This window comes from Rhincodon typus, chromosome 11 (genome assembly GCF_021869965.1).
Source record: "Rhincodon typus isolate 14 chromosome 11, sRhiTyp1.1, whole genome shotgun sequence".
In the NCBI taxonomy this organism is placed as follows: Eukaryota; Metazoa; Chordata; class Chondrichthyes; order Orectolobiformes; family Rhincodontidae; genus Rhincodon; species Rhincodon typus.
In genome coordinates, this window is record NC_063342.1 from 7,189,772 (window position 1) to 7,213,506 (window position 23,735).

At 43.9% G+C, this 23,735-nt stretch overlaps 1 protein-coding gene across 3 annotated transcripts in view; it reads left to right on the forward strand.

Moving 5' to 3' along the window:
* The first annotated feature begins 30 nt into the window (after positions 1 to 30).
* zgc:153372 (uncharacterized protein LOC767695 homolog) overlaps positions 31 to 23,735 on the forward strand; it is a 92,474-nt gene continuing 68,769 nt past the window's right edge. For 2 of the 3 annotated variants that reach the window (XM_048602959.1, XM_048602960.1), the window contains exon 1: positions 32 to 282. Coding sequence is in view for 1 of the 3 variants with exons in the window: in XM_048602958.1 (XP_048458915.1) it covers positions 245 to 282 (38 nt within the window). In the remaining 2 variants the exon portion in view is untranslated. Of the gene's footprint in view, positions 283 to 23,735 lie in introns of all 3 variants that reach the window. The other variant, XM_048602958.1, reaches the window with a different exon arrangement.

The following is a 23,735-nucleotide window of genomic DNA, read 5'->3' on the forward strand; positions in this document are numbered from 1 at the left end:
TGACCTCCCGCCCTGGCCGCGTGACCTCGGCCGCTCAGCCGCGGTGTCAAACCCGTGACCTCCCGTGACCTTTTTTTGAGCCTCATCCGGCTCCGTGACCTGACACCGGGCGATGGCCTTTTTGTGCTGATCCACCAGCTGGAGGCCTGTCTTTGTTATTTTTCAACGCGAGCCGTGGAGTTTGTTTCATACAGGAAGCTTCTGGTCTGGGACAACTGTCAGGAAAGCGTGTTCCTCTAACCGAATGTCGTCCTCCGCGCTCATCGCCGCGACAATAACGAGGTTAATCACCTATGATATCATTCTGTTGTGATATTTTATTACTGAACCCCTTTATTCCTAATCATACGGTCCCAGGTCCAGAATAAGCAACACATTAACCCTTCACATCTGATCGTGCTCTCTTGATAACATTTGCAGAATCGCAAATATCTTACTATGGTTTTCTACGTTTCCCTTCATTCGTGGGACATGAACATCGTTGGTTGGGCCAGCGGTTATCATCCAGCCCCCACAATGAAGAAGCAGGACATTTGGCCCATCAAGCCCACACCGACCCTCCAAAGAGCATCCCACCCTATCCTCGTAACCCTACATTTCCTTTGGATATCCCTAGGCAATGTAGCAGAGACATTCCACTTAAACTGCAGATAACGAGGTGTAGAGCTGGATGAACACAGCAGGCCAAGCAGCATCAGAGGAGCAGGAAGGCTGACGTTTCGGGCCTAGACCCTTCTTCAGAAATGGGGGAGGGGAAGAGGGTTCTGAAATAAATAGGGAGAGAGAGGGAGGCGGATAGAAGATGGATAGAGGAGAAGGTAGGTGGAGAGGAGACAAGCAGGTCAAAGAGGCGGGGATGGAGCCAGTAAAGGTGAGTGTAGGTGGGGAATTAGGATGGAGATAGGTCAGTCCAGGGAGGACGGACAGGTCAAGGAGGTCGGATTGAGGCTGGTAGGTAGGCGATGGGGGTGGCGCTTGAGGTGGGAGGAGGGGATAGGTGGGAGGAAGAACAGGTTAGGGAGGTGAGGACGAGCTGTGCTGGTTTTGGAATGCGGTAGGGGGAGGGGAGATTTTGAAGCTTGTGAAGTCCACATTGATACCATTGGGTTCCTAAGCGGAATATGAGGTGCTGTTCCTGTAACCTTCGGGTGGCATCGTTGTGGCACTGCAGGAGGCCCAGGATGGACATGTCGTCTGAGGAATGGGAGGGGGAGTTGAAATGGTTCGCGACTGGGAGGTGCAGTTGTTTAGTGCGAACCGAGCGTAGGTGTTCTGCAAAGCGGTCCCCAAGCCTCCACTTGGTTTCCCCGATGTAGAGGAGGCCACAACGGGTACAGTGGATGCAGTAAACCACATTAGCAGATGTGCAGGTGAACATCTGCTTGATGTGGAAAGTCTTCTTGGGACCTGGGATGGGGGTGAGGGGGGAGGCGTAGGGGCAGGTGTAGCACTTCCTGCAGTTGCAGGGAAAAGTGCCATGTGTGGTGGGGCTGGAGGGGAGTGTGGAGCGGACAAGGGAGTCAAGGAGAGAGTGGTCCCTCCGGAAAGCAGATAAGAGTGGGGAGGGAAAAATGTCTTTGGCGGTGGGGTCGGATTGCAGGTGGCAGAAGTGTCAGAGGATAGTGCGTTGGATCCGGAGGTTGGTGGGGTGGTACGTGAGGACGAGGGGGATTCTTTTTTGGTTGTTATTGCGGGGAGGTGGTGTGAGGGATGAGTTGCAGGAAATGCCTTCCTCCCACCTCAAGCACCACCCCCATCTCCTACCTACTAACCACATCCCGCCCCCTTGACCTGTCCGTCTTCCCTGGACTGACCTATCTCCTCCCTAACTCCCTACCTGCACTCACCTTTACTGGCTCCATCCCTGCCTCTTTGACCTGTCTGTCTCCTCTCCACCTATCTTCTCCTCTGTCCATCTTCTATCCGCCTCCCTCTCTCTCCCTATTTATTTCAGAGCCCCCTTCCCCTCCCCCTCCCCCATTTCTGAAGAAGGGTTTAGGCCCGAAACGTCAGCCTTCCTGCTCCTCTGATGCTGCTTGGCCTGATGTGTTCATCCAGCTCTATACCTTGTTATCTCAAATTCTCCAGCATCTGCAGTTCCTACTGTCTCTGAAACCACTTAAAGTGCACATCTTTGGACTGTGAAATGAAACCGGAGTACCCGAAGGAAACCTATGCAGACACTGGGTGGGGGGAGAATATGCAACTCCACACAGACAGTCACCTGAGGTTGGAATCGAACCTGGGCCCTTGGCACTATGAGGCAGCAATACTAACCTCTGAGCCACCATGCCACCCATCCCTAATTGCCCTTGAGAAGGTGGTAGTGAGCTGCCTTCTTGAACTGTTGTAGTCCATTTGCTGTGGGTTGACCCACATTGCCCTTAGGGAGGGAATTTCAGGAGTTTAACCAAACGACAGTGAAGGAACAGTGACATATTTCCAAGTCAGGATGGTAAGTGGCTCAGAGGAGAACTTGCAAGTTGGTGTTGCCATGTGTCTACTCCCCTTGCCCTTCTAGATGGTAGTGTTTGCAGATTTAGAAGGTGCTGTCTCAGGAAGCTTGGTGAATTTGTGCAGTGCGTCTTGTCGATAGTACACACTTGATGTTACAGAACATCAGTAATGGAGGGAGTGAGTGTTTGTGAATGTGGTGCCAATCAAATGGCTGCTTTGTCTTGGATGGTATCAAGCTTCTTGAGTCTTGCTGGAGATACAGCCATCCAGGTAAGTGAGGAGTATCGCATCACAGTCTTGACGTGTGCCATGTAGATGGTGGATGGGCTTTGGAAAGTCAGAAAGTGAATTATTCACTGCAGTTTTCCGAGTCTCTGATTTGCTTTTGTGTCCTCTGTATTTATAAGGTCGTCCAATTCAATTTCTAATAAATGGGAATCCAGGATGTTGATAGTGAGGGATTCAGTGATGGTAACACCGTTGAATGTCAAACATTTCTTCTTATTTGGGAATTTTTTTCTTCATTCGTGGGAAAGGAGCACAACCTATATTAAGAATCAGAGAATCATAGAGATGTACAGCATGGAAACAGACCTTTTGGTCCAACGCATCCAAATACCTTTTAAATGTTATAATTGTACCAGCCTCCACCACTCCCTCTGGCAGCTTATTCCATACACACACCACCGTCTCTATGAAAAAGTTGCCCCTTAGGTTATAGTTCCTTGAAAGTAGAATCAAAGGTGGACAGGATAGAGAAGGTGGCGTGTGGTATGCTTACTTTTATTGGTCAGTACATTGAGTTTAGGAGTTGGGAAGTCATATTACAGCTGTACAGGACATTGGTTGGCCACTGTTGGAATACTAAATTCAATTCTGGTCTCCCTGCTATAGGAAGGATGTTGTGAAACTTCTTGAAAGCGTTCAGAAAAGATTTACAAGGATGTTGCCAGAGTCGGATGGTTTGAGCTAAAGGGAGAGGCTGAATAACCCGGGGCTATTTTCCCTGCCGTGTCAGAGGCTGAGGGTTTATCTTATAGAGGTTTATAAAGTCATGAGGGGCATGGATAGGGTGAATAGACAAGGTTTTCTCCCCGGGGTGGGCAAGTCCAAAACTAGAGGCTATAGGTTTAAGGTGAGAGGGGAAAGATTTAAAAGGGACCTTGTTGCCCATTGTTCACTGCTGTTGAAAATGCAATGGTTAGCTGCCTCCTTCAACCAATTTCTGCAGCGTGTGGTGTAGGAGTGCTCACAATGCTATTAGGGAGAGGGCTTTCGGGTTTTGACTCAGTGAAACTGAAGGAACAGTGAATAGTTCCAAGTCAGGAGGATGCCTGGTTTATATTGGAACTTGCGAATACTAGTTTATGGCATGTACAATCGAGAGTCGGGTCCTTGCTAAGTCAGATATCTTGAAGTTTATTTTCAACGTTATTGACAAGGTTGTGATATCATAGATTTAAACATGTAGTCTGGTTGCAATTTACTGATGTAGCTGTACACTACAAACACAAACACACATACTCACACGTACCTGTCTTAAAGGTACAGATCCATCTAATCTGGAATCTCTTCCATAACATAGTAGTGATGATGTGGGGGTGCTGGTGTTGTACTGGGGTGGACAAGGTCAGAAATTGCACAACATCAGGTTATAGTCCAACAGGTGTATTTAAAAACAGAAGTTTTCAGAATGTAGCCCCTTTGTCAGATGCAGTGAGAAAGAAGCACACAGAACGCAGAATTTAGAAGTAAAAGATCAAAAGGTCACACAACTGATGAGGATGTATACATATTAATCAATTAAAACCTTCTAACTTATTAAAGATTTAACAGCATCATAGGTTTCCTTAATACATCCTCACAGTTGTGTGATACTTTGATCTTTTACTTATAAATTCTGTGTTCCATGTGCTTCTTTCTCACTGCACCTGATGAAGGGACTACACTCCGAAAGCTTGTGATTTCAAATAAACCTGTTGGACTGTAACCTGGTGACGTGTGATTTATAACATAATAGGAGTTGTGTCTATGTGCGCCTCCTGTTCTTGTCCTCATGGGTGGCAGCAGTAGGAGGTTTGTAAGGTGCTCCTGCAGGAACCTTGGTGAGCTGCTGCTGTGAATCTTATAGATGGTATAACTGCTGCCACTGTGTGCCAGTGGTGGGGGGAGTAAATGTTTAGTATGATGGCTGGAGTGTTTATCAAGCAGGGTGGTGTCAAACGCCTTGAGCTGCACCCATCTAGGCGAGTAGAATGCACTCCATCATACTCCTGACTTATGCATTGTAGATGATGGACAGGCTTTGAGAAGACTGGAGGTAAAGTTAGTTATCACAGGATTCCCAGCCTCTGAAATGTTTCTTCTGTTCCTAAGGCAATCTTGGTGGGTAAAATCCAATATAACTGATATTTATAAATGCTGAACTGCTCCTATTTTCCAAATAGCTTTGCAGTAGCACTGAAACTACAGATTATGTATCTGTTTATCTGACTGCCTATTGTCAACCTGCCTATCCGATTTGCTGGTCAATCTATAATCTCCATGTCTATTTTTGTCTACCAATCCATCCAAATTGGAGTTATATTTTTCTGCTATAGACGCGGGTTTGATGGCCTGAATGGTCTAATCCTGTTGTTATTCCTTCATATCTTACGGTATATCTATAAATCCATCATCTATCAATTCATACATCTATCATTTTTCTTTCAATTGTCCTTGATCTCAAGGTACAGCTAAGAAACAGGAGAAGATTGATTTATCTATTTGTCAACTAATCACCAATAAATTACCTCTGCAACTATTATTATTGCAACCAATGACTGTTGTATCTTGAGTTCTAAAAGACATTCAGAAAATTTTACATTGAGGGCCATGGGTTTAAGTGCGGGTATTTAGTGTAAAACTTGAGAATTGGTAAGTAATCAGTTTATAGATATTAAACAACAGTCTTCATTCAGAAAAAAGTTGTATTACTATCGCACTTTACAAAACATAAACATGTCCCAAAACACTTGAGAGTCAGTGAAATACTTTTGAAGTGTTATCATTGCTGTATCTTAGGAAACATGGTCAGCAATATGTGCTGCATATGGCCCACAGTGAGATGATTGAGCAAACAATTTGTTATTAGTGAGGTTGGCTGAGGGGTAAACAATGGCCAGAACATTGGGAAAAACCCTCTGCTTTTCTTCAAAATAAACGTGCAATGGGATATTGTTCATTCACCTGAGACCAGCACATACAACAGTGTTGTACCTCCTCAACACTGCACTAGATATGTCATGTCAACATGCACAAGTGCAACATGCACTCAAGTAGCTAGAGTGGAGATGGACCCAAGAGAATACTGACAAGGGTGCAACCCCACTGACGCATGGCTGGAGCAGAGGAGTGGAGTGAAGATATATTTCAGTGAGGAAAGTAAAGAATCTTGATCTTGAGGGAGTGCAGCAAAGGTTTACCAGGCTGATTCCGGGAATGGCGGGACTGATGTATGAGGAGAGATTGACTAGGTTAGGATTGTTTTTGCTGGAGTTCAGATGAATGAGGGGGAATCTCATAGACACTTATAAAACTCTAACAGGACTAGACAGGGTAGATGTAGGGGAGGCAATTGTCTATTGGTATTATTGCTAGACTGTTAATCCAGAGATCCAGGTAATATTCTGGGGATCCAGGTTCAAAACCCGCCACAGCAGATGGTGGAATTTGAATTCAATAAATATGTGGAGTTAAGAATCTAATGATGACCGTGATCTGTCCGTCTTCTCTCCACCTACCTGCTCCACTATCCACCTTCTATCACTGCCTCCCCCTCTCTGTTTATTTCAGAGCCCTGTTCCCCTCTCCCATTTCTGAAGAAGGCTCCAGACCTGAAACATCAGCTTTCCTGCTCCTCTGATGCTGCCTGGCCTAATGTGTTCATCCAGCTCGTTATCTGGTTCACTGATGTCCTTTAGGGAAGGAAACTGCCATCCTTACCTGGTCTGGCCTACATGTGACTCCAGACCCACAGCAATATGGTTAACTCTTAACTGCCCTCTGTGGGCAATTAAGGATGGGCAATAAATGCTGCCTCACCAGCAACACCCTCATCCCATGAAAGAATAAAGGAAAAAAAAATAAAAATGCAGGGAGGATACTCCTGATGGTGTGTATGCCCAGAACGAGGGGTCACAGTGTGAGGATTTGGGGTAGACCATTTAGGACAGAGATGAGGAGACATTTCTTCACGCAAAGAATGGTAAGCCTGTGGAATTCATTACCACAGGAAGTGGTTGATGGCAAATCATTGAATGTATTCAAGAGGCAGCTGGATATAGTACTTGGGGTGAATGGGATCAAAGGTTATGGGAAGAAAGAAGGGTTAGGCTATTGAGTTGGACAATTAGCCATGATCGTGCTGAATGGCAGAACAGGATCAATGGGCCAAATGGCCTCCTCCTGCTCGCATCTTCTATGTTTCTATGAAACCGCATGCTCCCGCACCCCCAATACAGTGCTCAGATCGTGACTATTTGAAGCAGTGACTGGTGCTCAAGAGCTCAGTATGAATTTGTGAAGTTAGCAGATGATGCCAATCTCCAAGAGGCAGCGCAATTAAAGGCAATTAACTGGAAATTAGAGACTGAGATTGAATGAAATAGCTCAGATGAACAAAACAATTGGAGCTGAAATTAAACTGAAATTGGAGGAATGTGAAATGGAAAAGGCGCGTATTTCTTAAAGAGAACTTTGAAACAGGCCTTGGTGTCTTCAACAACCCCAACTCTGTCCAACCAATGCAGAACAGCAATCAGCAAAACCAATAGGAGTTTATATAGAAATTACATTACAAAAACAGACCATTCAGCCCAAACGGCTTATGTTGGCATGTATGCTTTCTCCTTCAAGTATTGGCCAGGCTTCACCTCACATGCCACCATGAGACTTCACTCAACTACTCCTTCTGAGAGAGAGTCCTACATTCCCACCATTATCTGGTATTAAGTAGTTCCCCTGAATTCCCTACTGAATTTGTTAGTGACTAACTCATTGAATTCTAACAGGACTAGACAGTGTAAATGCAGGAAGAATGCTCCCAATAACCAGGGAGTGAGGAACCAGGGGTCACAGTTTAAGCATATGGGGCAGGCCATTTCAGACAGCGATGGGGAGAAATTCCTTCACCCAGAGAGTGGTGAGCCTGTGGAACTCTCTGCCACGGAAAGCAGTTGAGGTCAAAACATTGAATGCTTTCATGAAAGAGTTAGAAACAGTTCTTAGGGTTGAAGGGGGTAAGGAGAATGGGGAGAAAGCGGGAACAGGGGACTGAGTTGGATGATCATATTGAACAGCAGAGAAGGTTTAAAGGGCCTACTCCTACTTTCTAAATTTCTATGTTTTATTTTCCATGAGTAAAAGAACAGATTCAAGGGGATGAATGACCACTTGCTGTTGCAATATATAATCACAGCTGGACGAAAGCAAGATTAATTACTTTAATGTGTTACTGGAACTAGCTTCTAGTCTTGCTTTTCCTACTGGCAGTCACTAACAAATCGAGCTCCAGAAGACTCAAATTTAAAAGCGATTGGCCTTCAAGCAACAATAACAGCAGGAGAGTCTTCTTTATCCAAACAGTGGCTTGGGTCTGGAATGCACTGGCTGAATGTGTGATGACAACACGTTCAACTGTGCCTTTCCAAAGAGAATTAGATAATTGTCAGAAGAGAGAAAAGTTGTTCGCCTATGGATGAGTGGGACCAGGTGATTTGTTTTTCCACAGGGCTGACAGAGTGGCCTTTTTTCTGTGTTGAGTGAAAATTTTGAGTTTAATTTATTTCAGAAAATGGAAGATTCGAGTGGTTGGAAGAAGGGGTTAATCTTGTGTGGTTTTTTTTGTGTGTCAGAATGGAATGTTATAGCAGGCATAAGAAAGGGTTAATCTGCTGTTAGTTTTATTGTTTTCTGTTCTCAAATGTGCAGGAACTGCAGAGCGGGAATTGAGCGGGGGGGGGGGGGGGGAAACCGAAATGCAGAATGACAGTTAATTAGAAAGTGGAAAGGTTAAGGCTTGTGAATGTTAGCTTTGACTGAGCGATGTGACAGTTGGTGGTTATGAGTTTGCAGACGCGAGATGAAGGGTGAAATTTGAGGTCACATTGGCCTGGGTTGGTGGAGCAGAGATAAGGGTGAATGGGAGGTGAAGAGCTCCAAGTTAGGGGTTAGAATTTACCTCTTTCTCTCTCTGACGGGATAAGTTGAGCAACAGATGTGAATCTTTCTCGAGTGCTGTCCACAAGGTAGAGGAAAAGAATGGATCAGTATTGAGGGAAGGACTTTCTAATGATCTTACAAGCAATGTTTGTGTCCAATATGGACATTGGGGACTGCCCCTCAGCAAGCTACACATGCACAAAAACTGGGGGCGTCTGCTTCTTTGTCAACTAAACTCAGTGCCTCTACCTTGCCAAACTCCATTCCTCTGACAGCAGAAAGGCCTGTCACATTGCATAAGACTGAGTGTCTTCCTAAAGGAACTTCACTACCCTCCTTCCCCTCCCCACACCTGGCTTTCGTTGGGAAGGTACCCCTTGTTCCATGTCTGCTGAGGAGGGAAGCTTGCGCACTGTGTTGGCTCACTGTGCAGGAGAACAACCAGGGTGGGAGGGGTCTTTGATTATGTTGTTGCTTTCCCACGACAGTGGGGAGTATAGATGGAATTAATGGATCGGAGGCTGGTTTGCATGATGGACTGGGCTGTGTTCACTACTCTCTGTAGTTTTGTGTAGTATTGGGAAGAGCAGTTGCTGTGATACATCCAGATAGCATGCTTTCTATGGTGCAGCTATAAAGATTGGTAAGAATCCTTGTGGACAGTACTTGAGAAAGATTTCACATCTGTTGCTCAACTTATCGAATTGCCAAATTTCCTTAGCCTCCTGAGGAAGTAGAGATGTTGTTGTGCTTTCTTGACCATCGCATCGACAGGTCGACAAGGACAGATTGTTGGTGATCATCACTCCCAGGACCTTGACGCCCTTGACCATCTCCACCTCAGAATCATTAATGCAGAATGTGGCATGCCCTCCACTCCGATTCCTGAAGTCAATGACCAATTCTTTCATTTCACTAACGCTGATGGAGAGATTGTTGTCTATACACCATGCCACTAAGCGCTCAATCTCTTTCCTGTATTCTGTCTCGTCATTGTTTGAGATTGGACCTACAACGTTGGTGTTGTCAGCAATCTTGTAAATGGAGTTGGTGCGGTAGTTGGCCACACGGTTGTGAGTGTATAAGGAGTATCGGGGCTGAGTACAGAGCCTTGCAGGGAACCAGTGTTAAGGATTATGGTGGAGGAGATGCTGTCACCCATTTTTACTATTTGTGGCCTGTGAGTCAGAATGTCAAGAATCCAGTTACAGTAGGGGGGTTCTGAGGAAGTTCTGACGAAGGGTGACCGGACCCGAAATGTTGACTCTGTTTTTTCCTTCACAGATGCTGCCAGACCTGCTGAGCTTTTCCAGCAACTTTGTTTTTGTTCCTGATTTACAGCATCCGCAGTTCTTTTGGTGTTTTTTTTTACGGTAGTGGGGAGCTGAGACCTAGGTCTCACAGTTGAGAGATGAGTTTGTTTGGAATTATGGTGTTGCCTGAGTCCATAAGTAGGAGCCTGATGTAGGTATCTTTGTTATCTAAATGTTCCAAGGATGCATGTAGGGCCAGAGAGATAGCATCTGCTGCGGACCTGTTGCGCCTGTAAGCAAATTGTAAAGGAACAAGGCAGTTTGGCAGGGTTGAGGTGATGTAAGCCATGACCAACCTCTTGAAGCACTTCATAATGATGGATGTTAGAGGCACTGGGCAGTAGCCATTGAGGCATGCTGCATGATTTTTCTTTGGCACCAAGATGGTGGTGGTCTTCTTGAAGCAGGTGGGGATTTCAGATTGTAGTAAGGACAGGCTAAAGATGTCGGTGAACACTCCCGCCAGCTGGTACCTGCAGGTTATGAAGAGGAGAACAGCGTTGTGATCTGATTTTCGAAAATGCGGACGGGGATGGAGTGGTAGGCATGTTTGACGATTGTATTGTATAGCTATGGTCAAGGATGTTCTGCCCCCTGGTGGGACAGGAGACATGTTGATGGTATTTTGGGAGCATATTCTTGAGGTTGGCCTGGTTGAAGTCACCGACTACAATGAATAAGGTTTTGGGATGTTCTTTCTCAAGACTGTAGCATTCTGCATGGGGCGGGGGGATATAGACTGCTGTCAGGATAACGGAGATAAACTTGTGCGGTGTGTAGTATGGATGGCATTTCCTGTTAAATATTCTGGGTCTGGGGAGCAGTAACTCATTAGGGTCACCATGTCAGAGTGTCAGGAAGTGTTGACTAGAAGGCAGACCCCACCACACCTTGTCTTGCCCAAGAACACTGAGCAGTCCATTTGGTGAACTGAGAAACCTCCAAGTTGTAAGGCACAGTCAGGTGTAGCAGGAGTGAGCCATGTCTCTGTAAAATGGGGCAAACAGCAGTTTCTCAGTTCCCTTTGAGAGGTGAGTCTAGCTTTAAGGTCATCCATTTTGTTCTCAATGGCTTGGATGTTTGTCAGGAGTATGCTGAGGAGGGGGGACTTGAAACCCCATAGTTTCAGTCTCACCTGAAGTCCAGTATGTCTCCCACCTTTCCTGGGTGGGTGTATGCTCTTAGACAATCCTGGGTGTTTGTGAAGGAAGTCTACTGCTCCAAGAGGTAAGTATGCGCTCCTGATGGAGTCCTGGGCGCCAGTCATGGCTTTAAGCATTCCGGGGGTTCTTGTGGCCGGGCTGGGTTGGGCGTCCTCAGTGTCAGGTTACTGTAGGGTCAGGTCTTGTTTCCATGCTGGTCGGGCCTAGGTTCCAGGTTTCCATGAGGTCGGGCCTGCGAGAGGTCGGAAGGGCTCTGGGCTTGTTGTTCCAGAGTTGATATGGTAAGTAGGTGCGTCTAATGGTGTCTTGGGCACTAGTCTTGTTCACAAGCTCTTTGGGAGGTCTTGCAGTCGAATGGTTGGGCCTCCTTGATGTTGGCTCACTGTGGGGCCAGGTCTTGTTCCAGTGCTGGCTGGGTTTGGTACCTGGTAGCCACAAAGTTGCAGGAAGCCAATAGGCCTGTAATTCCCCAGGGTTTGTGGTTCCAGCGTCAGGAGTCAAGCTTCGTCGGTTGTAGAATCTTTAAACTTGAAAGTAGATTTAAGGGAACGTTGTTAGTAATTATGATAAACTTAGAATTGATATTTAGAATAGCAGAACGATTATAAGATATGTAAGAATAAGATCTACTGTAGACAATTTGCAAAATGTCACCACACTCTTGTGCCATCTTGATATATTCTTTATATATGTGCTCCCTTGTATCAATGAAAGACAGTTGAGGTCTGCTACTATGAAGCTTCTTCAACTTCATTTGGAGTCTCCCACCTCTCACTGAGTTCACCAAGTGGACCTTTGTTTACCTGCCTCTCATTGATTTATAGGAAAAGTCCAGAATGACGGTGTGATCAAATCATTTCACCAGTTCCACATGTACAGACTCCAGGTCCTATCTCCTTCAGATTGCTCGCACTAATAAAATCTCTGCTAATGCTGCCCCTCATCAGTACCTCAGATAACCCTTGTGCTCTTCCTTAAACATCTGTACCTCTTCCCAACATTTCCCGACACATGTTTGCTCCATCATGAACACCACCCGCTCATTCACTTTGAGGCCTGTGAAATCCATAACTAACTGTAAATCCTCATCCAGTCTTCACTCACTAGATCATTAATTGTTGCCAGCCTTTCCCTCAAATACATCCAGCTTCCTACTAATTGCCAAGTAAAATATCAAACTAGGAGTATGCTTTCTTCCTCTGTAACATCAAGGAAAGCACTTGAGGACCCTCAGCCTGGGTTGGCCTTAAGGTTCAATTTCCTCTGACAATGCCTGCGCCTCAAATGATACAGAGTAGCTTCAGACTTCCTCGTGCACAATGTCAGTCTCAACTCCCCTGTCATCCACTCCATCTCAGCGAAGTATCTTTCAATCTCATCCACTGTGAATTAATACCTGTGCTGTGGAATCCTGCTGACTACAAGCAGAAATGCATGATGAGGTTTAAATACACAGATTACCCAAAGATCATGAAGCAAGGATTCTTTATTCTGCCGGCATTAGGTCATTTCAGACATGAAGGCTAAACAAGAAAGGCATAGGATTATGTGGATTTAATGTATTTTTGAAATCCTATGTTTCTCCAATATTTCTCCCTGCAACGCTTCCTTTTTCCCTGGACACCCGTTTTGTTTCAGGGACAGCCCATTCAACTGCTCCAGCTGCCATACGGAAACGACAGTCCCAGAAGCAGGCCTTACTAGATTTGGGGTATGAGGGAGCACCCTTCACTTACCTGGATGAGTACATTAATACACAGGAAGCTCAACAACGTCCAGACAAAGCAGCCTCACTTAAATCTACTCCCTTTCCACTACCTTCAACATTTGTTTCCTTTATACCACTGGTCAGAATCCTGGAACTCCTTCCCTAACAACACTTTGGGTGCAACTACAACCTAAGGACTGCAGGAGTTCAAGAAAGCAGCTCACCACCACTTTCTCCAGGGCATTTAGGGATGAGCACCAAATAGGCTTGTCAGCAATACTTACATTCCATGAATACGTGGTTATTTATTTATATATTTATATTTGTGTGCATGCATGTGTGTGTGCGCGTGTGTGCGCGCGCGCATATGGGGGAGAGAGAGAGAGATTATGAGGTCTTCCTGTTTGGTTTTGCTGGACTGGTAGGGTTTTCTGGGGTTAGGTTACTGTGATGGCTCAAATAGCCTTATCCATTCTTTTCGATCTCCAAGTATAATGGGGTGGATTGAATTTGTTATACACAAATGTGGTGGATGATACATGAAGGACCAAAAAAGGAAGAGAAGCAATAAGTCTGAGCAGATCATTAACTGTTGATCGCAGAACAACCCTATGGACTGAAAAGCAGCAAAAAATAAGGGGTTGGGGGGGTTTAATGACATAGAGAGATAACTTGTGGAATTCATCAGTTATAGAACAGATTTATGAAGGTCATTTGGGGATTAAGTTGACCAAAGGTATGATGGAGACATAATTATTCACAAGTAGAAACTGTGAAAGAATGGTTGATATTCAAGGTCACGTATACCTAGAGAGCCACAGGTAGCAGTAATCAAAGCAATTGGTTCCAAGATAGACAGAGATCTGCAATTATAAATCACTGACAGACTAGGAAAACATACAAAAACCGGAAAACTGAAAAGTGGAAGAGTTAGGAGCTGGAGCAGCTCTGACCTCTTTCACTATTCAAGAAGATTATGGCAGATCTTTCAAATCCTCTCCTCACTCCAGTCCCAGATCCTTTCTTGTCATCTGTGTTCAAAAGTCAAGACGTCTGTCTTGAATACACTCAGTATCTGAACATCCACCGGTCTTTAATATGAAGAGTTCTAAAGATCCACAACCCTTTGAGTGAAGAAATTTCATCTCATCTCAGTTTAAGATGACCAAACTCTGAGATTATCCTGAAAAGCACTACCACCCTTCTCAAGGGCAATTTTAGGAATGGGCAATGAATGCTGACCTTGCCCATGGAGACTACATCCTCCAAACAAATAAAAAATAAAGCCCTTAGTCGTTTACTCTGCAGCTATGAGGAACAGCCTCCCAACATCTACCTTGCAAACACTCTGACAAATTTATGCAATTCAATGAGATCACTATTCTGAACTCCAGAGAATGGCATTCGACCTAATCGCCTCTTCCCAGGCCAGTCGTTCAGACATATTCAACTTTATCTACCAACCTAATTATCCAGAGTCAACGTTGGATCATTGACTAAGGTGTGAATCTGGAAAATCAACAGCAAATATCTCGGGAATTTGTTTATCATTAATAAAGCAAATGTATTCCTCAAATATTCCAGAATATTCTTAGAGGCGTTACATGCTTCCTCCCTAGACGTGGAATTCTGAACATCCTCTGCTTTAAACCCATGTACAAAACATGACTGACTCAGCAACCCAAGACCTCCGAGTCCTAGATCAGCTTCCAGCCAGTTAGTTGCACAGTTACTAGGGCTCCTTGTTTTGACCTCAGTAACATTAGGAACATAGGAATTAGGAAGAAGAGTCGGCAATTCAGCCCTTTGACCCTGCTATGCTATTTAACATGATCATGGTTGATCTTATCCTGGTCTAAATTCCAGTGTCCTGCCTGCTCCCCATAGTCCTTTATCCCACATTTCATCAGAAACATATTAATTTTGTCCTTGAATCTGTTGATTGATTCTGCCTCCACTGCACTCTGGGGCAGTGAGTCCCACAGGTTCACAATTTCATCCCACCTTCGCTCATAGGAACATTGGAGCATGAGCAGGCCATTCAGCCCCTTGAGTCTGTTCCAGCATTCTATGAGATCATGGTTGATATGTGGTTTAAATCCATATACCTGCCTTTGGCCCATATTCCTTAATATCTCTCCTTAACAAAACGATTATCGACCTCAGATTTAAAATTAATAACTGATCTGGCATTAACTCTCATTTGTGGGAGAGAGTTCCAAACCTCTCCCATCCTTTGTGAGTAGAAGTGCTTCCTAACATCTCTCCTGAATGGTCTGGCTCTAATTCACAGACTATGCCCCTAGTTCTAGATTGCCCAACCAGTGGAAATAGTTTATCTTTATCTATCCTCATTTTTCCTGTTAGTATCTTTAAGACTTTAATCAGATCACCCTTTAGCCTTCAAGTTCTTTAGAAAACAGGCCGAATATACATAATCTCTCCTCATTCATCTCCTGCTGAATACTTAAGGGGAGACAATGGCCTGATGGTGTTATTGCTGGATTGTTAACCCAGGGTCTCAGATGATGTTCTAGGGTTTGAATCCTGCTGTGGCAGATATTGGATTTGAATTCAATAAACATCTGGAATTAGAAGTCTGATGATGGCCATGAATCCATTGTCGATTGTCGGAAAAACCCATCTGGCTCACTAATATCCTTTAGGGAAGGAAGCTGCCATCTTTACATGGTCTAGTCTGCAGATGACTCCAGACCCACAGTGGTTGACTCTTAACTGCCCCTTGGGCATTTAGGGATGGGCAATAAATGCTGCCTGGCCAGGGACGCACTAATGCCGTTAATGAATAAAAAATAATTCACCCATGCCCTTGTTACCTTCAGACTTGACTTTTCCAATGCAGTCATATTCTACCCTTTGGAAATTTGAGACAATCCAAACTCTGCTGCTCAGGTCTTAATTTGCACTTCATCCCGCTTCACTATCACTACTTGTATTGGCTGACCTACACTGGTTCCTGGTTCAGCGATGCCTACGTTTTAAAAATCTCATTCTTGTCTTCTTAGTCCTTCATTGTTTCCACCATCCACCCTTCCTTCTCTCTAATCTCCTCCAGCACTGCTCTAATGTTGGCCTCTTAAGCACCTCTGATTTCAAGCACTGGTGGCCGTGACTTCGGTTGCCTAGGCGTCAAAGACTAGAATTCCCCCATTCAAAGCTCTCCATCTACATTCTACTTTCAGATTTTCCTTAAAACCAGTCTCTTTAACCCAGGTTTCGGTCATTTACTTATGTGGCCTTGGTGTCAAATTTTGCTTGATGATGGCCCTCTGAACTATCTTGTGATATCTCATCACATTAACAGTGCTATGTAAATGCAAGTTGATTCTGTAGAAGAGTCAGGGGTGTACTGATTCAAGTCTCACTCCATGATTCATGGAGGCTGACACTCCCAGTGCCAGTACATGATGGAGTGCTGCACTGTTGGAGGCTCCTACCTTTTGGATGAGATTTTAAAATGACTCCCATCTGCTCTCTGAGGTAGAATTAAAAAAAATCTCACCACATTATTTTGATGAAGAGCAGAAACCCTGATCGCTTGGCCAATATTTATCCCTCAGATTTGAAAGCTCAAGCAGACCACCTACCCATTATCACATTGCTGCATGTGGAAGATTGCTGCGTGTAAATTGATTCAATGGTTCCCACATTAGACAAGTGACCACACTTAAAAGCCTTGAGTTTCATTACAGGAATGCAATTTTTTTCTCTTTAGAAATGAACATGGAAGATGCCGGAAGCGTGCGGGGGGTCTTGACACATCTATTTAATGAGACAGATCAAATTCACAATTCAAATCAATGACCTTTTGTTAGATCAGTCCTCTGCTTAACAAGGCACCAATAACCAATGAGGAAATTAAAGTTATTCCTTACAAAGAAGGTTTTGTTCCAAATGTTTTTCGCACTAAAATCAACATAATCTCTCCGTAATCTTACGCTTGGCTTCCAAACACTGTTCCTTCCTATTGCTAAGGGTCTAGATTACAGAGACTGCACTGTAGACAGCATTGGCTCTTTAAGGATCATTGGTATCAGTGTTTCCAATCAGATAGCATGCTAATTGTTTGAAGTGATGTAGTCAGAAAGCTTCATTTGTTTGTTAAACTGTGACCCTGTGTTGACTCAGCAGCGTCAAATAATCAATTGATTTTCTTTCAATTGTGAATAATCCTTCAGCCCATTTCCTTCAGCTTTTAAATACTGTGTTAGACAACACAGAGTTTCTGTTGGTATTATACCTCATAATCAGATCAATCAAATGTAGCCAGTTGTGAACTCCTCCAAGTGTGGAATTCAAATGTGTAACCTCCTTCTTATTCATGTTAATGTAATCAAATTCTAATCCACCAGTCCCCATCCACTCCATTCCCATTGTGTCCAATCTCAATAGATCATATTGCATCCCATTCAATTCCATCATACACTGCAGTGAGGTCAGCCAGAATATGGGTTCCCTGATTGGGGCTGCTAATCTGGTGTAATCAGGGAGCCTTGGCTGACAGATACAAACAGCACTGTCAGAAGTCCTGTTTACTCTGAGAGCTGGCTCTGAGAAAGCTAGACCAGTGTCAAGTACAACGCACGTGTAAATAAAGGGTGACTTGGCGATGGGAAACCGACCTCTGTGGAGTTATTTTATACACAAACCCAATTAGACCAAATCTCATCCCATTCACTCCCATTGTAAAAAAATCACAATAAATCAAATTCTGTTTTATCGTATGCAATTCCAACAGATGAAGTCTCATCCCATTCACTTCTATTACATAGATTTGCAATGGAGTAAACACCAATCCATTTACATACAGTGTATAGAATCTTATTGCACTAAAGCCTTTTTTCCCATTCACATCCATTGCATACAGCCAAAAACACCAAACCTCCCACTGATTCCCACTGTACAGGATTTTCATTCATTTCTACTGCATAACATTTCAATAGATCAAACCCCTTCTCAATTATTCACAAGGTGTAGGTTTACAGTACAATGGATACCATCCATTCTATTTATTTCCTTCAAAAAAAGTTCTGTGGAAAACATTACTTTAGATAATTCCAGTTAACCAAGTTTTTCCATGAGACAAAAATCCCAATGGCTAATCTATTCCCATTGATTCCCATTATAGAGAAACTCAAAAGACCAAATCCCTTTCCATTTATAACCAATGAAGTGAACGCTTTCACATTCATTTTTTATTAAGTCCTACTGCATCCTATCTAATTTCATTGATCTGAGATGCTGTTACAAGAATGAAGAGAGAGGGGGCTTAATTACTGCCATAGCCTTCACGAAAAGGTAATAAAAAAATCCCAGGAAGCACCCATTTCTGCAAGATATCCATTGCTGCAGCAACCAATTTGCAGCAGGACAAGAAAATCCCTGAGGGGTTTTGTAATTCCCCTCCCACACTCCCAGAAATAATGCTGCACATTAAAATGATGAGAAATCATGACTAACTAACTGTCAAGGTTGCAAACTGTCCTCGGTCAGCTGAAGCAAGAAAGCTGCTTCACTGCTAATTAGATGCAATGATTGAGATAGTTGGTTCCAGGAAGGGGAAAAGTTCAGAACTAAAAATGATTAATAGGAAGTGTGGAATGTTTAAAGCACTCTCATAACCAAGTTACCCTGACTGGGAAAAACCATTCTGCAGCGTTCAAAATAAACTCTGCCTCATTGCTGACCTATGTTCCTGCTGAGTTTTCCTGTCATTACACGGATATCTGCAGTCCAAGTGGTAGCAGTGACTTATGGAACCAGATCACTGTGTACGCAGTGGCCACAGACTCTAGTAGCAGCTGCAAGGCTGTGCAGTTTAAAGGGAACCTTGCTCATAGTTATATGATAGGTTTTTAAGAAATTCATTCATGGGATGTGGACATCACTGGCTGGGCCTATATGGAAGTCTTGAGCTATAGGGAGAGGCTGAATAGGCTGGGGCTATTTTGTCTGGTACATCAGAGGCTGAGCGGTGACCTTATAGAAGTTCATAAAATCATGAGGGGCATGGATAGGGTAAATAGGCAGGGTCTTTTCCCCAGGCTGGGGGAGTCTAAAACTAGAGGGTATAGGTTTAAGATGAGAGGGGAGAGATTTAAAAGGGACCTGAGGGGCAACTTTTTCACACTGAGGGTGGTGCATGAATGGAGAGAGCTGCCAGAGGAAATGATGGATGCTGGTACAATTACAACATTTAAAAGGTATCTGGATGGGCACAGGAATAGGAAAGGTTTAGAGGGATATGGGCCAAATGCCAGCAAATGAAACTAAATTAATTTAGGATTTCTAGTTGGCATGGACAAGTTGAGCTGAAGGGTCTGTTTCCATGCTGTACAACTCTATGGCTCTATTTATTGCCTATCCCAGAGAGCAGGTAAGAGTCAACCACATTGCTTTGTGCCTGGAGTCACATGTAGGCAAGACAAGATGGCAATTTCCTTCCCTAAAGGACATTAGTGAACTAGGTGGATTTTTCCAACAAACGACAAGGGATTCACGCTCACCATCAGCCTCTTAATTTCAGTTTTGTTTTAACTGAACTCAAATTCCACCATCTGCTGTGGTGGGATTTGAACCCAGGTCCCCAGAACATTGCCTAGGTCTCTGGATTAATAGACTAACAGTAATACCATTAGGTTGTGGCCTCCCTGAATAGAACAGATCCAGTGCAGTGAGTTTATAACACAGAAACAGGTCGTTCAACCCAATAAGCCTATAGTCTTACCTACTTCATCCAACTCAATAAACAACTCCTTTCATCTCTGTCACGTATACATCTAGATTCCTCTTAAATGTGTCTCATTTGCTTTTTTTTTTCAGTGACTCCTGTGTTAGCAAGGTCTAGAGTCTCATCACTCTCTAGTTAAAACAGAGTTTTCTGAAATCCCGATTGGATTTGTCGGTGTCTATCTTGTCTTCATGACCCTTCATATTGAACATTCCACAAGTATCTTATGGACCTTCTAGGGAGTGGCAATTGTCAAACTTTCTCCTGATGTGATGGTGATGTGCGTTTCTTGACAATCCTAGCTTTCCCAAAGATGCAGACCACAGTGTCCATAGAGAGCTCCATTGCAATGGAGTGTGAATGGTAATGATGGAGGGTGAGGGGTGTGGTGGAGAAGTTGGATAGGACATGTCCTTTTCTTTATATAGAAAGTTAGTTACGTTTGAAGTCTTGGTTTGAATGTTGCTGAATGGGTAAATGAGTGAAAGGTCAGGGTGCTGGGGATAGAGTGGAAGGTCAGAGGTTCAGAGGGGGCATTCAGGCGAGGGTGGGGAAAGCGGTGAGGTTCAGTGTGACTGATTGATGTCAGTTCACTGGCTACTGAGTATTCCGACTGTGTTTTTACCTGTCTAATATCTTCTGGGTAACTATCCAAAGATTCATTGCGGAACTATCTAATGTCTCAGGCTCCCACTCAGAAGTCTTCCAGACTCTCAACATGCATCTCTGTTTGTGTATCAGATGATCCGGAGATTGGAAGATTTGGGCAATTCTTTCTCTCCGTTTATCCTATTAAAGTGATCACCATTTTAAACCTCTAAACATGCTGCTCAGGGCCTTGTCCTTTCTCAAGAAAAGAAAGCATATTAGCCAATTCATCCTTTCCCAATTAAATACAAGAGTAGATAAAGGGAGCAGTGTTTCCACTGGTTGGACAGTCAGTAAGTAGAATTAAGGTAATTGGCAAATACTCCTGCTGGGAGATAAGGAGGACCACTTCAGCACAGTGACATGCTATGATCTGAAAAGTGTTTCCTGAACAGTAACTGCTTCAATAGTAACTTTCATTAATGAACTGAGTGCATACCTTAGAAAGAAAATTTCAAAGTGCTATGGGGAAAGAGTAGAGGCCCTAATGAGATAACTTCAAGTGGAGCTGTATTGGACTGAGTAACTGTATGAACGACATAGGCTGGATTTTACAGTCCCCAGCACCAGGTGTATTTTGTTGGTGCACATGCCAACTCAGACCTTAACATTGCCAACTTCCCATCAGCCTCCCTGCCATTTTTAAACAAATTGTGAATGGCCGATTGAGCTTGTTCGCAAAATGATATACAATTGGCAGGCCGAACTGGGCAGTCCATTTTTTACAACATAAGGCACAAAAAGACGGGAAGGAAGGTGTGGGACACGTCTTTCAGGAGGGGGGGCCCCCTTAGATGTCCTACGTGCATTTGGGGATGCTGCCACCCCAAGCCCCCCCCAAAACTGTTATCCTGACTTCATTCCTTCTCAACTGCCTGAAAAACCAGAACCCCTCTCTCTTCTCACACACCCTTCACTATCACTTACCTACCCCCACTCCCCAAACTGCAGGCTGCACATCCCTGCCCTCAACCTCAGCCTGGGACTTGCCGTTTTAGGCTCCTGTTTGCAGTTTGCACTATTGAGTTTGGCTGCTGCGAGAGCTCTTAATCAATCAGATTGATCAGCAGCTCTTGGGATAGGACCTCCTCCCTCTGAGGAGTGCAAGTCCCACTCTCAGCCTGGTTAGTCCTTCAGCAAAGTTCGAGCTACAGGGCAAGTACCTTTTCGTTACAAGAGATGCCAGCCAGCTTTCTTTCTGTGTGGAGACATGGAAGAGTAACGTTACTGAATATCTGCTTTATTGATGTTGGTTAAGGTCTATATATTTGGCCAGAATGCCTGGGTGAAGTGCTTGGCTTTTCATGGGATCTTGTAAACCCAAGTGGGAAGATCCAGGCTGTTTGGGAATCCATTCAAGAGGCACTTTTCCAGATACAGCATAGTAAAAAAAAAAACCTGGAACTCTCTAGCACAAAAATCTGTGAATGCTGGAGGACGATTTGAGCTTTGAAGACTAAGATTCATTGATTTTTTTTTGTTGGGTAGTGAGGAGAAATGGGCAAAGGCAGGAAAATGGAGTGGAGGGTCAGATCAGCCAAGTAAAATCATATTGTAGCACACATCATTGATCCTAATGTTCACAGGAGAAGGTGGAATGGTCGCTGACATTTCAATTTATCTTCCGAATACAAGTCTTCTATACCCTAGAAATAGAATTGCAACTGTCCAATAAAGTTTCACTACCAATAGACAATGATTAAAAACACATCCCAAATTTATAGGGCACCTTTCACAAGCTCAGTATGTCCCCAGATGTTTTACAGCCAATGAACTGTGTTTGAAATTGCTTCAATGTTATAGAGATTTGATAGGGGAAACTTTAACCCCACCTGTCCTAACAGAGCAACTGCATTATTTGATATGAAAACGTTGTTTCCCCTTGTCAGATAGTCTAGCACCAGCAGTTATAATCTCAGTATAAAAGATTGCCCATTTAAGACAGAGATTTCTTTTCTCAGAGGGAAATGCATTATGGAATTCTTTACCATAGAGATCTGTCAAGGTTGGGTCGTGAAGTACTTTTGTACAGACAGGTTTTAACCAGTAAAGGAATCAATGGGGTAAAGGCAGGAACGTGGAGTTGAGGATTATCAAATCAACCATGACTTCATTGAATGGTGGTCCAGTCTAAATGGGCTGAATGGCCCCACACCTGTTCTTATGTGTTATGGTCTAACTGGTATGTTTGTGAGATGTGTCATTTTTATACATATAATAATCCTCTGATTCCTGCAATGCTACTGTTAGGGGTGCTCCATGTTTTAACAATCCAGAACAGCTTCGAGATGACAGACAAGCTAACTTGCTACACAATAGTAGCAAAACAGTGGCACTGTGGTAATGTCACTGGAACAGGAATCCTGAAGCCCTATGCCCTGGGGACACATTCAAATTCCCCACCATAGCTTCTGGAATTGAACATCAATGGATAACATTAAGAATTCAAAGTTACGATTGATTATTAAAAACCTTATCTGGTTCATTAATGTTCTTTAGGGAGGGAAATCCACTATCCTTACACATGTATCCACACTCATGCTGATGTGGTTAACTCTTAGTTGTCCTCTGAAATGCCCAAGCTAGCAACTCAGTAAAGGCAGTTAAAGATGTGCAAAAAAATTCTAAGCAATGTCCACATCCCATTATCAATTTTCTTGGCAGGGACTGGTGAAGACTCTGTCACACCCATATGACTGGATGTTTGCAGCTCAGTCATGCTGACTTGACTGATGTGAAGGAATTTGAACTGAGGGTAGAAGGAATTTGTTTAATTGGCATCATGTTCAGCACAACGCCATGGGCTGAAGGGCCCATTCCTGTCCTGTACTGATCTATGTTCTATGTCCCAGTGAAGAGTGAGCAATTCCCAGAAAATTCCTTGTGAATCTCTCCTGTGTCCTCTCCAGCTCAGGCCAAAGGACCAGACTAGTGATCATCATAGTCCAGGGAAATCCATCTTGCTGTTAGAGCGTTTGCATACTTTCAGAAAGGTGGGGTTTTCTCGATCTCCACGAGACTTTCTCAGGACATGTGCGAACACTTCCTCGTGAACTCAAGAGGCTGGCGAATGGAGTGGAAAGGCAGCACAGCTGGTGATAGCCTTTTACAATGAATTATTCATTGATTTACAACACTGACAGGAATACACCCCTTCAGTACACAGCCTGTTGATCAGGGCACTCTGATGATAAGAATGGAGGCAATTTGTCAAGCCACAAGCAAGTCATCTATTGATTCTATGTATACATCATCCGGAAAGTAATTAGTGTTTATGTAGATGCTTTAAGTTTGACTTGTCCGATCAATTGAGGGTGTAAGGAAGGGACTGTTTTTTGTTTGGAGTCCGATGCTAAATATAGAATAAAACTAACGGCTGCACCATTCAATTTTCTTTGAGGAAAGAAACATCTTGCAATTACCCAGCATCTTTCAGCACCACAGGATGCCCCAATGTGCTTTACAGCTGGTGAAGTATTGTTGTTAAGTGCAGT